Source organism: Symsagittifera roscoffensis, chromosome 8 (assembly GCF_963678635.1).
Source record: "Symsagittifera roscoffensis chromosome 8, txSymRosc1.1, whole genome shotgun sequence".
NCBI classification, from domain to species: domain Eukaryota; kingdom Metazoa; phylum Xenacoelomorpha; order Acoela; family Convolutidae; genus Symsagittifera; species Symsagittifera roscoffensis.
The window spans coordinates 26,625,770-26,643,077 of record NC_087069.1 but is presented as its reverse complement, the minus strand read 5'-3'; the positions used below and the strand labels follow the sequence as shown (position 1 = coordinate 26,643,077).

The following is a 17,308-nucleotide window of genomic DNA, read 5'->3' as shown; positions in this document are numbered from 1 at the left end:
AGAAACACTTATGAAAGTGATCGAACTATCCGAAATGTTTGTGCGGATCAAGAAAGAAATTGTAAACAATTAAGGTCACCTTTCTCTCAACTTGACTTTTGACATTACAGCCAAGCTGACTCACTCGTTTCTCTCAACTTTTCAAAAACAGCATGACTTACAAGGAAATGACAAACTTTCAGGTAAAATAATGTTTCAATTTATACGAAAACTCGGGGTTAATATCAACTTTTCTGAATAACCCCCTTATTAACAGTTCCCCTTTTTCTAACGTTCGCCTTTTAGTATTCCCCGTACCATGTAATATAATATCCCTATTTATGATATTATATTTACCTTAGTTTTATCCCTGATTTACTATTGTATTATTTTTCATGTACTTACTCAACTGATGCCCAACTGCATGGAACTCCTTTGACTCAACCCTTAAAACTACCCTTACTAACAATTGGTGTACTACTCTCCTCAGGTAATTTACCCAACTATTATATTGGCGCCCCGAAAAAGTTTTGATTAGCTCGTTACACTGTGTTTTTCATTCCCCCACAACCAAAAATTTATGGTTAGTTACTGTTTTTCCTCCCCAGTTTTTACGTCTGCGGTTTATTATATCTTGTTATAATACTTCCCCATTACAATATTATTTCATTTATTTACAGTTAATCGCAGTTTATTTGATTTACATTTAAAAAAAAAAAGATAAATTATTGCTCTTGATTTCTAACCCATGTAAACTTTAAACGTTTCAATTGTTCATAGCTTCATTTACTTTGAATAATGTATTAAGTTATTTTCATCAATTTTCCCCTTTCAATTCGTTTTTTGTTGCTTTGCTATTCCGAGTCTTTTGTGACTCATTTATGAAAAAACTTCAGTTTTCCCGACTCATTTTTCATTCCGTTCAGAGTCTTTATTGCCTTTTGCGTTCCTTTCCGAGTCTTTTCTGACTCAATGTTTCATTCCTTTCCGAGTCTTTCTCGACCCATTTGTTGTTCGTTTCCGAGTCTTTCCCTACTCATTCATTCATTCCTTCCGAGTCTTATCTGACGCCTTGTATATTCCTTCCGAGCCTTTTTTGGCCCTTTGCTTCCTTCATTGCTTCCTTCCTTCAAGTGTTTTCTGACACTTTTGCTTTCTTATTGCCCGACTCCTTGGTTACCTGATTCGAGTTCTTTTTGGACTCTCAATTTTCGTCATTGTTCTTCGACATGACATTTGTTTGAGCTTTATCTGAGCTCACTTATTCCGCTTGCTTCGAGCCTCACTGGGTTCGTGGCTACATTCGAGCTTCGTCTTAGCTCACCTTATTTTCTCCTTTGAGCCTCTCGGTTCTTGGCTGCTTCCTGTCGAGCTTTACCTGAGCTCATTTCCTCTGCTGCTTCGAGCCTCACTGGGTTCGTGGCTACATTCGAGCTTCGTCTTAGCTCACCTTATTTTCTGCTTTGAGCCTCTCGGTTCTTGGCTGCTTCCTGTCGAGCTTTACCTGAGCTCATTTCCTCTGCTGCTTCGAGCCTCACTGGGTTCGTGGCTACATTCCAGCTTCGTCTTAGCTCACCTTATTTTCTGCTTTGAGCCTCTCGGTTCTTGGCTGCTTCCTGTCGAGCTTTACCTGAGCTCATTTCCTCTGCTGCTTCGAGCCTCACTGGGTTCGTGGCTACATTCGAGCTTCGTCTTAGCTCACCTTATTTTCTGCTTTGAGCCTCTCGGTTCTTGGCTGCTTCCTGTCGAGCTTTACCTGAGCTCATTCCTCTGCTGCTTCGAGCCTCACTGGGTTCGTGGCTACATTCGAGCTTCGTCTTAGCTCACCTTATTTTCTGCTTTGAGCCTCTCGGTTCTTGGCTGCTTCCTGTCGAGCTTTACCTGAGCTCATTTCCTCTGCTGCTTCGAGCCTCACTGGGTTCGTGGCTACATTCGAGCTTCGTTTAGCTCATCAACTGCTTCGAACAACTCTAGTTCGTCTCATTCGCTACGCTACAGCGATAAAGGCAAGTTGTCCTCTGGGAGGTCAACTGGTATAAGTGCAAATTTTATTGCACAGGGATAAATCTACGGTATTAGGACAGGTAGGTAAACAGGTACATCAACTTTAGTTGTCCTCTGGGAGGTCAGCAATCACAATTCGGTCGTCTGCTAAATAGCGACAGGTAGGTAGGTAAATACGTCATCCTCAGTTGTCCTCTGGGAGGTCAACACTCATTGGTGCTAATCTTTGCACCCGGTTTTTTTTGCCGTTTATACTGGTAATTGGTAGGTAGGTAGGGTCGGTAGGCTGGTAGGACCAGGTAGGTTCTTGGACTAGCTTTAAAATCGCAGTTAATTGTTAATACCGAGGACACTTTGAACGACCGCTCAATTTTCCCTCGGAGGTAGGTACAAGTGGTAAGGTACAGTGGTAATTGGTTAAAATTTATCCATTATTTCGCTCCTTCTTACGAGCATCGGTGGTATTCGGTATAAGTTGGTAGGTTGGTAAAGGTAAATTCATATACTGGTATAAGTTGGTAGGTATTGGTTTACGTCTCCTGGTTCAAGGTATGGCCCCATCCGGTAGAAATAAAACGACGCAAAACAATGACAGCGATCCTTCGGAACAAAATGGTACCCAAACGCAAGATACCAATCAAAACGTTCAAGAGACTGGCGTTCGAAAACTGGTTTCGCTTCGACGTCATCACGAAATGGAGATCAATACTTTGATCGACATGCTCGAAAACAACATCTACGAGGAAGAAGATGATCTTGAACTCATCAATGAAACGTTCACTGAATTGTCTCAATTCCAACAAAAACTTGATACCCTGAACGATCAAATGTTACAGGCTGGTTCTGAACACGATTTTGAAGAACATTCTCACTGGACAGTACAGTTGAAACAGAAAATCCGAGTATTTTCAATGAAAGTGAAAAAATATTTGAAAAAACAAGTATCAAATCCTGCTACTTCTACAATTCCAAATAACAGCGCTCAAGAAAATGCTACTTCAATTTTCCCACAGGAAACCGCAACCTCCATGCCGACTGCAAACATAATGGATATACCAAACAACAACCTTATAACCATGAGCAACAATACTCAAGGCAATGCAAGAACAGCTGCCGCTGACGACAACCTTTCGGCGCCATTTCAAGGCGACCAATCATTTTCAAATCCATTTGCTAGTGATGTTCCTAACCACAGCTCACAACAAGCTAGTGCTGCAAACCCTCCTAACAACAACAATCGAGCTTTGGCAACTAATTCAAGCGACACTTCTACTACATTCAGTCGATCAGTGCCAAAACTGAAGCCTACAATTTTCAATGGCAATCCCAACTATTGGTTGCACTGGTATGGTGTATTCGTATCATCGATTCATAATTCTAATATGTCTCCAACTGAAAAGATGATCCATCTTCAATCATTGGTAACTGGCCCAGCTAAACTAATGATAGCTGGTTATGGTGCAAACGGCGACACATACGAACTATCACTACAACGTCTTCGTGAAAACTTTGGCAATACCAATAGAATTGTCAACTCTTTTTTGCAACGTCTTGCAAATTTCAAACCTCCAAATCTGGCTCAACCAGAATCATACATGCAGTTTTCTGCTTTTCTCCTAACTTTAGTGGACACTTTTGAGCAACTTGATTTTGTTCACGATATTTGTTCTACAACAAACTTGAACACTGCTCTGGCAAAGCTTCCCGACCCTGTGAGATTAGAATGGAATCGCTTCGTCATCGACAAAGACTACGATCAACCCTCCTTGAGACATCTAGCACAATGGTTTCAACGGTACGCACAGGCGTGTCGCGACATGCCTCCGACAGGTTTCCGAAACCAAAACAATAACAATTTTAACAATTCTTCTGGAAACGCTAAACACCCTAGTGGTTCCCGTTTCAATGGTTTTACTACAAATGGTGTAGGAAATCAAAATCAGCGCTTTAACCATCAGGGAGATCAACAAAACTCTCGTGCTCAGAATAATGTAAACTCGAATGCTTGTCCTAGTGGAGACACCTGTGGACCTCTCTACAAATGCGAGCACTTCAAAGCTTTAGACCCTAAGCAACGAAAAGAGCATGCCCGAAAAATGCACTTATGCTTTAACTGTCTAGGGAATCATAGGTTTACTGACTGCAATTCGAAATCGCTCTGTCGAACCGATAATTGTGGTAAAAAACACCACACTCTACTCCACGATCCTTCTGATACTTATGGAAAAAACCCTAGTAAAGCTGCAGTGAATCGCGCAATAGCTTGTCAGAGATCAGGTCAATCAGCTTTTGTACCAATCGAATTATCAAATGGTGATAAAACACTTTGTACCTACGCTTTCTTAGATAGTGGTAGCTGCGTAACTCTACTACTGGACTCAGTGGCAACTCAACTAGGCTTGGACGTCAACAAGAAGCACTCACTTCCCATATCTGGATATCATGAGACCAAGTGAGTTCAAGTTACATCTGTGGATGTACAAATTAGACCATACAAAAGCACATCGACTCCAATGACGCTCGATGACGTACTCACGGTAGATGAAAATAATTTGGCCCCAGTTGATATTTTTCAACTAAACGCAATGTGCAACAATTTTCCACATTTAAAGCATGTTAAATACCCGAACTTAAACGACAATAGCATATCGCTAGTCATCGGAAACAACAATCCAGAATATCATGAGATCAAAAATACCGTTTATGGCCCCAAGAATGTTCCCTGGGCTATCGAAACCCTTTTGGGATGGACATGCACAGGTCGGAACAAAACGCAATATAATTCCGTTCCATCTGTTCCGGTGAACTTCACACAAGTTCATTCACACAATAACTTAGATGACAAATTATACCAGAAAGTTCTCAACTGGATGAAAATAGAAAACACAGGCATCGCTTCTTCAAAACGCTCGCACTCCAAATCGGATAAAAGAGCAATCGATATTCTCGAAAACTCTTGTACTTTAGTAGATGGTCACTATCAAATTGACCTTCTTTGGAAAGAGGATACTGATCTTCCAAATAACCGTTGGCTAGCTGAAAAGCAACTCAACAGCCTCGAATTTCGCCTTAAAAGTAAACCTGATTTAAGGGAGAAATACCGCGCAACAGTCATCACTGACTTAGAAAAAGGCTTTGTCACCAAAATAGATGCAAAACATGACACTGCAATCAAATCTTGGTATTTGCCGCATCATCCAGTGACAAATGTCAACAAACCAGACAAAGTTAGACGAGTCTCAAATGCTTCCAGCATTTTTCAGGGTAAATCCCTCAACTCGAGTTTGCTCAAAGGGCCCGATCTTTTGTGCAACTTAACAGGTCTCATAATTCGCTTTCGACAAAATAAAATAGCAATATCTGCTGACATAGATGCTATGTTTATGCAAGTGCTAGTCAGCCCAAAGGATAGACCTTTTCTAAGATACCTTTGGAAAGAAAATGGTAAATTAGAAACTCACGAATATACACGACACATTTTCGGTGCCACAGACTCACCATGCGTGGCTTGCTACGCAGTACGACGATGTGCATCAGACAGTAAAAACGACTTTCCTCTGGCTTCTGAAATCATTCAACGGAATATCTACATGGATGATTTGTATGTCACTTCGTCAACGGTAGAAGAAGCCCTCCAACAAATGACACAACTACGAGGATCTTTATCTCGAGGTGGGTTCAACTTGAATAAGTGGAACTCAAACAGTAAACCATTCCTGGATTCAATTGATCCAAATATTTTAGTCAGCCCTAATGATCCAACGCCTAAACATCAACGAGTTCTCGGTGTTCACTGGAATACCAACACTGACTGCTACTTCATCGATAACAAAAAGTTTGTAAAAATTCTACGTATTGGCATTGCTACGCAACGGAAACTCCTGAAGTATACCGCTTCTTTATTTGACCCACTCGGAATAGTTGCTCCATTGACAATTCGGATTCGAAAAGTTCTCCAATCTGTTTGGTCACAAGGTGTTAAGTGGGATACTCCATTAGACACGGATAAACTTCCCGATTTCAAACTTTGGGTAGACGAAATGGAAAATTTCGAAACTGTTTCATTCCAAAGGAACTTCTTTGATAAAGAAAACCCTGCTTCAATCCAGCTTCACACGTTTTGTGATGCATCAGAATTCGCTCTCGCTGCTGTTTGCTACCTAAGAATAGTCTACAGCGACGGCTCCACATCTTTGAAGTTTATAATAGGAAAGACAAGAGTCGCTCCTATGAAACGTGTTACAATTCCCAATCTCGAGTTGCAAGCTGCAGTATATGCTGCCCAACTATCGCTCTTTGTTTCAGAGGAAATTGACCTCAAAGTTGAAAAAACTTATTTCTGGTCTGACAGTACTACTGTTTTGTATTGGCTGCGAACACCTGAAATACGACACAAAATTTTCGTCGCTAATCGGCTTCAGAAAATTTTAGACGTTTCTAAACCTGAACAGTGGTTTCACGTTCCAACTCTGCTAAATCCTGCTGACGACGGTACCAGAGGATACATTGCTTTAGAAATGACCTCAAGCTGTCGGTGGCTACTAGGACCGGAATTTCTGTTGAACGATTCTTCTCAATGGCCTTCACAGGAAAACATTCGGCTTGAGAACATTCCTGTATTCGTTACTTCATTAGAGGCTAAATTTGAGCCTATATTTGACATCAAACGCTTCAGCAACTGGAAAAGACTAATACGGACAGTTGCATACTGCTTCTTATTCGCAGAAAATCTCAAACGGAAGATCAACAAACAGTCGAAGGTCGATCTTCAACTCTTGCATCTAACGAAATCGCACTTTCTCATAATTAAAACTGCCCAAAGGACAGATTTTGTCTCTGAAATTTCAGACATCAAAAAAGAAAAACCAATTGAAGGCAAAAGTAGACTTCGAACATTAGCACCGTTTGTGGACAACTTCGGTATCCTGCGTTCTCGTGGACGTCTCACGCGTGCCCCTATCATGCTATCAGCTAGATATCCAATCATTCTCGCTGGTGAAAACCCCAATGTTCGCCTGCTGTTAGCTAACATCCATGTTCTACATTCCCACTGCGGAAAGGAACAAGCAATGGCCATAGCACAGGAAAACTACTGGATTCTTCGCTGCCGCGTCATGCTGAAAAGTATCATACACAGTTGTATACCCTGCAGAAGAATGCAACAACAAGTCGACTACCCTCAGATGTCAGATCTTCCAATTGATCGACTGCCATCAAAAAATCATTTTCCTTTTGCAACGACTGGATTGGACTACGTTGGACCTTTTCCCATCATCCTTCAAGGAAAACAATACCAAGCGTATATTTTACTGTTCACATGCTTAGTGATCAGAGCTGTGCATCTTGAAATCTCATTAGGACTATCGACAGACAGCACTCTTCTTTGTATCAGACGCTTTTTTGCCCGGCGAGGAAAACCATCGAAAATGGTTTCTGATTGTGGGACAAGTTTTGTGGGCTCCAATTCTGAGCTGAAGAAATGTCTAGACAACTTGGAAAAGAACAAAGAATTTGTGGAAAGCATCAATCAGCTGGACGTATCACTCGAATGGAAATTCAACCCTCCTGCGGCCCCTCATTTTGGTGGTTCTTGGGAACGACTAGTTCAGATATTTAAACTTTCCCTGTACAAAGTCATCGGATCAAGAACACTCTCCTATGAAACACTGGCTACTTTCACGACCGAAATTGAATCAACCATGAATTCACGACCTTTAACCAATGTGTCTGACGACATCAAAGATGATCTGCCTCTCACTCCCAACCATTTCCTTCTTGGTCGTGGAACTCCAAATTTACCGCCTGGTATCTTCAAGGACAAGGATTTATCTCTGTCAAAATCATGGAAAGCATCCCAACTACTCGCAGATCACTTCTGGAATCGCTTTCTTCGAGAGTACTTACCAGGTCAGCAGAAACGATCAAAGTGGACTTCTGCGACTTCCAATTTGCAACCCGACGACATGGTCTGGATGTTGGAGGATTTTACACCTCGTGGACTGTGGCCTCTTGCTAAAGTGGTGGAAACCTTTCCTGGACAAGATGGAATAGTCCGCTCAGTGAAGCTGAAAACGCCAACTGGATTCAAAGTTCGACCTGTGGTCAAATTGAGCCGCGTTTTCCCAGTTTCGCAGTAACCAAGCTCCAAATAGCTAACCAACCAAATAATCACGCAACTCAGCCTTCAACATATCAACTCGACAAAGATGAACAAATCTACGACTCGTCAATTCAACTAAGACAATCAGCTCAACGATAGACAAACCAAGATGAAGATAAAAAAGAACAATTTCTGGTTCCCTTATCTACTGGTTCCCTTATCTTTGTATTTTACCGTATCCTTACTATTTTATTCAATACTTTATTTGCAAGCTCTGCAAATGTGGGCGGGTGTTAATTGTAAACAATTAAGGTCACCTTTCTCTCAACTTGACTTTTGACATTACAGCCAAGCTGACTCACTCGTTTCTCTCAACTTTTCAAAAACAGCATGACTTACAAGGAAATGACAAACTTTCAGGTAAAATAATGTTTCAATTTATACGAAAACTCGGGATTAATATCAACTTTTCTGAATAACCCCCTTATTAACAGTTCCCCTTTTTCTAACGTTCGCCTTTTAGTATTCCCCGTACCATGTAATATAATATCCCTATTTATGATATTATATTTACCTTAGTTTTATCCCTGATTTACTATTGTATTATTTTTCATGTACTTACTCAACTGATGCCCAACTGCATGGAACTCCTTTGACTCAACCCTTAAAACTACCCTTACTAACAATTGGTGTACTACTCTCCTCAGGTAATTTACCCAATTATTATAAATATCAATTGCGCGCAGGTTTCACTCCAGAAATCAAGGCTACTCAAAAGCACAGTCTTGTTCAGATATATCTTCTGTCTTAAAAAACGTTTCAAATTTCAGGCAGTAGCCCTGCTTGCAGCTAGCAGTAAAAGGTGAATTTTTCTAATATGATTTTGCTCGACAAATTGAACTCGAGAAAATTCTATTACATTTGATTTTTTAAAAAAAGACAGTTGGGAGGTAGATTATACTATTTCGCAGCAAATTTTTTGTGTTACGGAATTGTCGGTAATTGCATGAATTGGCTTGGCAGTATATATTTACAGACCCATATCTGTTCTTACCAGCTGGAGCAAAATTTTTGGAAGAGTGATGTACAACAAAGTATACGAGTATCTCGCAAGTAATTGTTTAATTTACGTCAAACAGATCGGCTTCCAAGAAAAACGTAGTACTATTGATGCGATTGCTGAAATGAGTGAAAAAATTCGTCTAAATAAAAGCAAAGTAATGAAAAAATCTGTTTTTTTTGACCTGTAAGAAAGCGTTCGATACCCTCGACTATTTCATATTTTTAAAAAGTTAGAAATATACGGTTTTGGTGGTAGAAGTTTACTCTGGTTTAAAAATTGCCTAAAACAACAAATGTTACATATTATGATCGAAAATCTTCCTTCCTCCTGGATAAGCCTAAAATTCGAAGCACCTCAACTCTCAATGTTGGGGCCTCTCTTATTCTTACTATACATCAATGACGTTCCCAAGGTTTGCAAGATTTGTGATGCCTATTTTTCCGCGGATGATACCAACGTAACTGGGTTAAATTAATCTTTTGAAAGTTTTAGTCAGGATCCTTGCGCAATAGAAAAATGATCAATTATAAATCTATTATCGCTCCATATGGATAAAATCGACTATTTCATATTTTTAAAAAGTTAGAAATATACGGTTTTGGTGGTAGAAGTTTACTCTGGTTTAAAAATTGCCTAAAACAACAAATGTTAAATATTATGATCGAAAACCTTCCTTCCTCCTGGACAAGCCTAAAATTCGAAGCACCTCAACTCTCAATGTTGGGGCCTCTCTTATTCTTACTATACATCAATGACGTTCCCAAGGTTTGCAAGATTTGTGATGCCTATTTTTCCGCGGATGATACCAACGTAACTGGGTTAAATTAATCTTTTGAAAGTTTTAGTCAGGATCCTTGCGCAATAGAAAAATGATCAATTATAAATCTATTATCGCTCCATATGGATAAAATCGACTATTTCATATTTTTAAAAAGTTAGAAATATACGGTTTTGGTGGTAGAAGTTTACTCTGGTTTAAAAATTGCCTAAAACAACAAATGTTAAATATTATGATCGAAAATCTTCCTTCCTCCTGGATAAGCCTAAAATTCGAAGCACCTCAACTCTCAATGTTGGGGCCTCTCTTATTCTTACTATACATCAATGACGTTCCCAAGGTTTGCAAGATTTGTGATGCCTATTTTTCCGCGGATGATACCAACATAACTGGGTTAAATTAATCTTTTGAAAGTTTTAGTCAGGATCCTTGCGCAATAGAAAAATGATCAATTATAAATCTATTATCGGTCCATATGGATAAAACTGTTGAAAATATTTCATCAAATAATAGTGCTCCCACTATTTTTCTGTAAATAATAAAACATGGAAGTATGCTTTGTCATATAAATATCTTGGTGTTTTCTGTAGATCATTAACTTTTTTCCGTCTCGTAATGAAACTCAGAAAACAGTGTGATATCATTTCTAAAACGCCTAATTATGTTCCTAAATCAGTACTACTTGTATACTACTGCTGGAATATCAAACCAAGTTTGCAGTACGGAATGCTCGTTTTTGGTTGCACCAACTATAGTTCCTTATTGCATCTTCGTTACATAGTTATCCAAAGAAATTGATAATCAGGTTCATTTTTTCAGAAAAAATTATGAAAGCATTTGGTTAGTCTTTTTAAAAGAAAATTACTAACAGTTTCCACTAGCTAATGTAAATGGAGATAATACAAACAAGAACTTGAAATAAATTGGAAAAACTCGTATGTAAGAATTTTTGAATATTTTGTACCATTATGAATTTTCTCCAGTGTGCGACAAGACGAGCTTGCTTAAAAGTATTGAAGATACCGAGTCTTATAAGCAATTTATAAAGAGCCTCACTTTTTGGAGGGGATCTAAGCTATTCAATTTACTTCGACAAAACAACCTGGTACCCGCAGTTTTTGAGAATTTTTCTTTTTTGGATGCGCTGAATCTTGCTCAAGAAATACGAGACTCATTAAAAGTAATGAACGCAGTGAGTACTCTTACATAGGTCTTGCTGATTTTTTTTGTTTAATTTTTAAGGAAAAATTCTAAATTTTGTTCACGCTCAGTTTTGTTTTTTCGCGGTTTGATTTGTGATTTTTTTAAGTTCAGTGCATTTGTTCTGTTAAAAGGAAGACAATGTCCACTATCGAACGGCAAAATTGTAAAGGTCACGCAGGACGGGATTGACTTCTAATTTTGAAAATGGAAATTAATTATCAGGTTTCCCAGCGTAATAAAAGTTTCACATGTTTATCCAGTTTTCTCAAATTGGTTCAATTTCAGCATAAGAGTGTCCATAATAAGTTGTTCCAGAAATTCAAAGAGCTTTAAGGCCATCAATTTTTTTCTTCGAAATTCAAAAAATGAAGATTTTTGAAAATAAAACAACTCGTTTTTTTTTTCAGTTTCCTTGCAGTCATAACTCTTTTCCAACTGTCATATCAAATTATCACTTGTATTTTATGAGTTTCTAGCCTCTTATTATCCGACTAGAAAACCATACTTAGGCTTTTGCACTGGTTAATGCCGCTGGCTCAGTTAGGTGTCTTATGATCATTTAGCCCATCAATCAAATCTATTGGTGTTATGGGGGCTCTAGGGGATGACAAAGAGTAAGTATAAGCAGCAACCGCTAAGTGAACAAGTTCAAGTTTTGTAATTGAACTGGTTATTAGGTGCTACGACTTTTTGTTACACAAAACCCTTTTTTATAGCATTAAAATTGTCTTTGCTCGAATTAGACTATACCAATTGGCAAAGAAATAACTCCCCATATTCAATGGACTGTGAGAGATAATTTGACACTAACAAGGAATGATCGTTTAGGTTTATTGTTTTCTGATTTTTATCTTTCTCCTAGTTATAACTTTTTTCATGTAACTGTTTCATGCGCCTTTCATTATAGGGCAGAACCCAATAACCCCGATGGGTTCGTCAGCTGTCCAGTCTTAGTTTCATTTTATTGTAAATATGTTGCTTGTCACTTTTTGAGGTATGTATCGTAATTTATTACGATCAGCAATAAATTCTTCTTCTTCATTCAACCCCGTGAATTGTGGGCAAATTTTTGAGTCTCGATGAATTTGTAAAATTTCGTCATGCACGTCCTCCCTCTAGGGATAAATATTGGGTCTTTTAAGTTTTTAGTATATTTGAAAGATCTTCAGAAAAAAGTAGAACTCAAGAGCTGCTTCTGTTTGTCGGCGATGCGAAAGTATTTTCAACCAATTGTTCTTTCATCGAGAAGAAAAAAGTTGCGATCGGTTTTCTAGTGGCTAGCTACTACCAAACTCATCTCACATGGGCTAAATATAGTTTTTTCCAAAAATGCTCTTCTAATCAAACTTTTTTAATATCGGTGATAATATTTCTTCAATTGTCATGGAAATATTTAGGTGCTTTTTTAATTTTAATCTCATTTACTGCAATATTTTTCTAAATGGCCAACTCGGAGAGAAATGCGGCTTATTAACAAAAATAAAGTACCTTGATCCTAGGGGTGTTTTTTGAATATTACAAATAAAGTTAAAGGTCAATGTTCCAAAATCGGAATATTCTGTGCTACTTGCTTAGTAACCGGCTATTCTTGTTCTAGTTTGTGAGTGCATCAGTTGTAATGCACTTCTGCCCCTGCTCGTTTTGTAGATAAATCATTTAGTTTGTTTGATTTTTGGTAATTCTGCAAAAACGTTTATGATATTTTCGCTTGCAGCAAATCTTTGACCTTGCACGAGTGGCATACATAATCTATTAAAATTGTCTCATGAAATCGATTGTGTAAACAAAGGTTTACATAATTTTCAAGTCGAAAAACAATTATTAAAACAAAGAGCCGACGTAAAATTCAAACTTGCGAATTGTCATCTATACTGACAATTGTTAGTTTGAAATACCATTTTAAAAAAAAGTGTTTCCAAATTTATTGTTACCGTTGATATATACTATACCAGGGCGTATTTTACTGATTTTTTCTGATTGTTTCATGACAAAATTTAAGTAATGGCACTAGTGTTGGGACTTGTATTTTCTTAATGTTGCATGGTAATACTTGAGCAGTGACAGTTATATAGTCTGAGATGAATTGATTTTTTGTCATTTGTTTTTCAAATATATGTACAAAGATATTTGTTTTCCAGAATTGAATTCATTTGCTCAAAAAATGCTTATTTGACATTGATGCCAATTTTTACCAATCAGCAGATCCATTTGTCCGCTCTAATTATGTGGATCTTATATCACTAAGTGATTCCTAATGCAGCTCTGAAAGCAATAAAAATACGATGAAGGCGATTGCATCAGTTGATTATGTTGATCTGCTAAAAGACTCATTTTTCACTTTTTATGCTCAAAGATTGGTCTGCTAAACGATCGGTCCCCATTCGGTACGATTGTTATTTTGCGCGTAAATATTATGCCTGTTTGTTTTGTCGCTAATTTAGACCGTGGTGTCCCTCGTGATGGAGGGACCGATTATTGGATTTTTTCCCACTTATTTTCATTCAACCAATCAGAATTGACTATTCAAAATTCTCAAAGAAATCGCGAAACTTTTAACTAAGAGAAATAAATTCAGGTCATAATAACTATAACTGTTCCGATTACCAAATAAGCAGAAAAATGAATTTCAAAGTGTCAGATCTAAAATGCATTTGAACAAACTTGTTACTTACCGATTTTTAAAAGAGAAAAACAAAACAATTTTTTTGTTGATATCTGTAGGAATTGTGCAGCAAAAATTGCTCTTTAAACATTTTCTGCTAATTTTCACTTTGATTTTGTGGAAAAACTATTCGGCGAATGGGAAGGACTAACGATTCTGATTGGTTAAAATTTTTCCATCATTCGGTCCCTCCATCACGAGAATAGCCCCCATTTTAGACTGTTCTGTTTTTGAAAATGATAGCTTTGTTTTGAATCGTGAGATAATTGTCTTATTCAGGGAGACTCAACCCAATTTTGAGCGCGTTTTTACGTCTGTGAATCAATTATGCGACAGTTGTATTATGTTTGCCTGCTAAAAGACTCAGTTTTCAGTTTTTATGATAAAAGATTGGTCCCCAATTTTAGACGCTGAGTTTTGGGTCAAGCTTCTCTAATTAAGACAATTATCTCAAAATTTTTGTCAACAACACTATCGACTCCAAATCTAATTAGTCTAAATTAGCCAAAAAACAGGTGGAATTCCTCATAGGCCAAGTATCGAATGGGCGTAAATGAGAATCAGCCAATCACAATTCAGTTTAAAAATTTGGAAAAAAGTTGAGAAAATCTCAAAGAAAGTAAACAATTCGAGGGACTTTATATTAATAATGGCCGAATATAAAAACGGCAGAAATATACAATTTTTTCAGATTGTCACTGGTAGTCAGCGAATCGAAACGAATTTTATATTTTAAAGCTTTTATAATAAAGGAAGCAAAATATTGCTTCATTTAATTCCTTTTAATTGAACGGCAATTAATTCATTTTTTAATGACTTTCGGCAATTTTTGTTTTCGGTCTTTCACTCATGAGTCTTTTGCCCATTCGGTCCTTCGCCCTTGAGAATAACCCCCAAAAACAAAGATTTAAGCGGACAATAACAGACTTGCTTAATGTTTGGAGTCTGCTAAAAGTGATATTGTGCTCGTAGAGCTGTTTTTTTTTTGGCTAATTTAGTCTATTTTGTTTTGCGTTTGATAATGTTGCTGACAAATTGTGAGATAGCTGTCTTAATTAGGGTAGCTTGTTTTAGAACAGTCTTTTTTTCCGTCTATCAATCAACCATGCGTTAGTTTTTTTTTGCATTGGTCTGTTAAAATCTTCATTTTTTCACTCTTTTTTTTTGCTACAAGAGTGGTCTGCTAAAAGATCGGTCCCCTGAATAGGTTAAGAAAAACAGCCCCTATGTATCTCTTGTGAATTTCAGACATCCTCTTCGGCACTTACAAGGTGTTGATCGTGAATGACGAGAGCAATGTGAGGAAACTGGAGCAGAGCATTAAGATGCTGATGGATGCATTTTACTGCACAGAAGCCGCCACTTCAGTTCAACAGCTGCTCGACTTCCTCAAGGTCAGTCGACTTCTATTGAGTATGTTTATGGTTCTGGAATTAAAAAGAGGACTAAAAGGAAGACGTGATTGGAAATATACGTGGTATTTGATGAGGCAGAAAGAAAGCTAGTAAAGCTAGTAGAAGTTTCTGGTATGCCTGAACCGAAAACGCACTGATAAAGTACTTTACCAAATGCCAGCTTATTTTTACCAAATGGTAGTATAAATTTTCAAACCAAAGGATATTGAGTTCAATAAAAGTTTTACTGATTACAGAGAGCAATGGCACAGAAAATTGAACAAACTTTTTGGAGATTTTTTTTTAGCTCAATGGATTATTTATAAAATTCATGTATATGTTATCTAAGACTGGGTTTTGCCTAGAGCAAATCAGTTGAACTAGTTTGGTTTTCTATCCCTTGAACTTATTGTTTCGACCATTGAAAAGTTGGAGGAACTTTGTATTCGGGGTGTTTTATTTTTTTTTCTTACTTTTTGTTAGTTTTCCACGCAAAGTCAGCTACGAAAATTAATCATCGGAGTGAGTTGTGTGATATATCGTATTAAAGCCCTTTCAGTCGTGATTCGAACATGTCGAGAAAAACTGGTTCAAATTTTTCGTATTTTGTCTTAATTTGAACGATTAAAGCGAGCGAATAGGCTTATAATATCTTATTTTTGAATCAAAAAGTTCAAAATTTCATAAAATTCCGTAACAAATTTTGAAAAAATGTTTGAATTTTTTTCGATCTTTTGTATGATTTTTTGTTTGTTTTTCTGGTCATTTTTTTCAGTAACTGTCGTCCAACTTGCTTATTTCATTATGGGTTTCGAACTAGCCTAAGTTCTAGTTTTTCCTTCAGATCTTTCTATCAAACCACCCAGAAAAAAACACTATTTGTAAAAAAAAATTTTGTTTTATTTTAAGTCTATGGTCGGAACATTCTGTGCTATTTGCACAGTAACCGATTATCCTTGTTTATTTTATCATCAGTTGATTTTTTGATTGTGTCTAACTATTTTGGATTAAATTAAACCATTTTTTTAAATTAAAGTTATTCTGTTTGATTTAGAATGTGTACCAGCCCTTCTTCAAAGTGATTGAGGAAGTGAAGGGTAGGGCTAATATCCTCACCAACAAAGACTGTTCAGTCGCTCTCGTGTTCCACTCTGATCTATTGGCTAAACTATTGGAGCCATTTGTAAACTCTGCAAAACTGGTATTCATCGCCAGAGAAAGTAAGTTAGTCAGAAGATGGATGCAATTCTTAATCAACAGAAAACATCTGTTATAGAATTTTTTGATTAGATGGATTTTTCCCGAAATTTCTGAGTTCAAACTTAAGGAGGTAAATGGCAACTAAAAAATTGGACTATTCTGTGTGAAATACTTTTTTGGGAATTGCAGTTTTTCATTGCACTTTTTTAAAACAGTTAAGCTTACTACAAGCTTGTATAATTTCTTCTTTTTTTGAAATTCGGTGATAATTTCTTTTAATTTCTATCTGTTCTTTTTTTCCCTCGCCAGTGTCGCCAATCACTGGATTATTATTCGATTCCTCTGGTTCCTCCTATTTCTATTCCTTTCCCAGGTTCCTCAGTATCTAATATGTACAGTGAGCGATGTCGGATGTTCTTCACCAAACGCATCCTGGACGAATTCTCAACCATCCTAAAACTCCTTCTGTTGAGCAGAGCAGGCATGAACTGGTTCGAACCAGACTCGGTTTCAGTGGGAATCGAACTGCAGCCTGGTGATGAGAACTGCTCTGTGAATCAACACGGGGCTATTATTAGGAACCATTTGTACAATATGAAGCATGGACTGTATGAGAGGTGCAAAGAGTGGATTAATAACGATAAAGAGACGGATGAAAATTTGGGTGAGTTTTATGTTTTGAGGTTCTTGTCAATGCTGAAAGTTTTCACTTCTTTTTTTTTGAAAAGCGAAATAACCAAAAAGTGAAATAAGAAATCGACCTAATACTTCGAGGAGATACTTTCTTTCATTTTTGCCTGTGACTGTGACGTTAAAATAATATTACAACCATTGAGAGGTAGACCCGCAGTGGGTATAAATCATACCCGATGATTTTCTCTTCATTTTTGTAATTAATATTGTCACTGATTTTCTACAATAAACT

General features: G+C 37.4%; 1 protein-coding gene across 1 annotated transcript in view; it reads left to right on the top strand.

The window, feature by feature from the left end:
• The window catches only part of LOC134853716 (vinculin-like), a 325,677-nt gene that overhangs the window by 129,736 nt on the left and 178,633 nt on the right, over window positions 1–17,308 (top strand). The window contains exons 5-7 of the mRNA XM_063869716.1: window positions 15,038–15,183; window positions 16,238–16,403; window positions 16,757–17,047. Of these exons, the coding sequence (XP_063725786.1) occupies window positions 15,038–15,183; window positions 16,238–16,403; window positions 16,757–17,047 (603 nt within the window). The remainder of the gene's footprint in view (window positions 1–15,037; window positions 15,184–16,237; window positions 16,404–16,756; window positions 17,048–17,308) is intronic.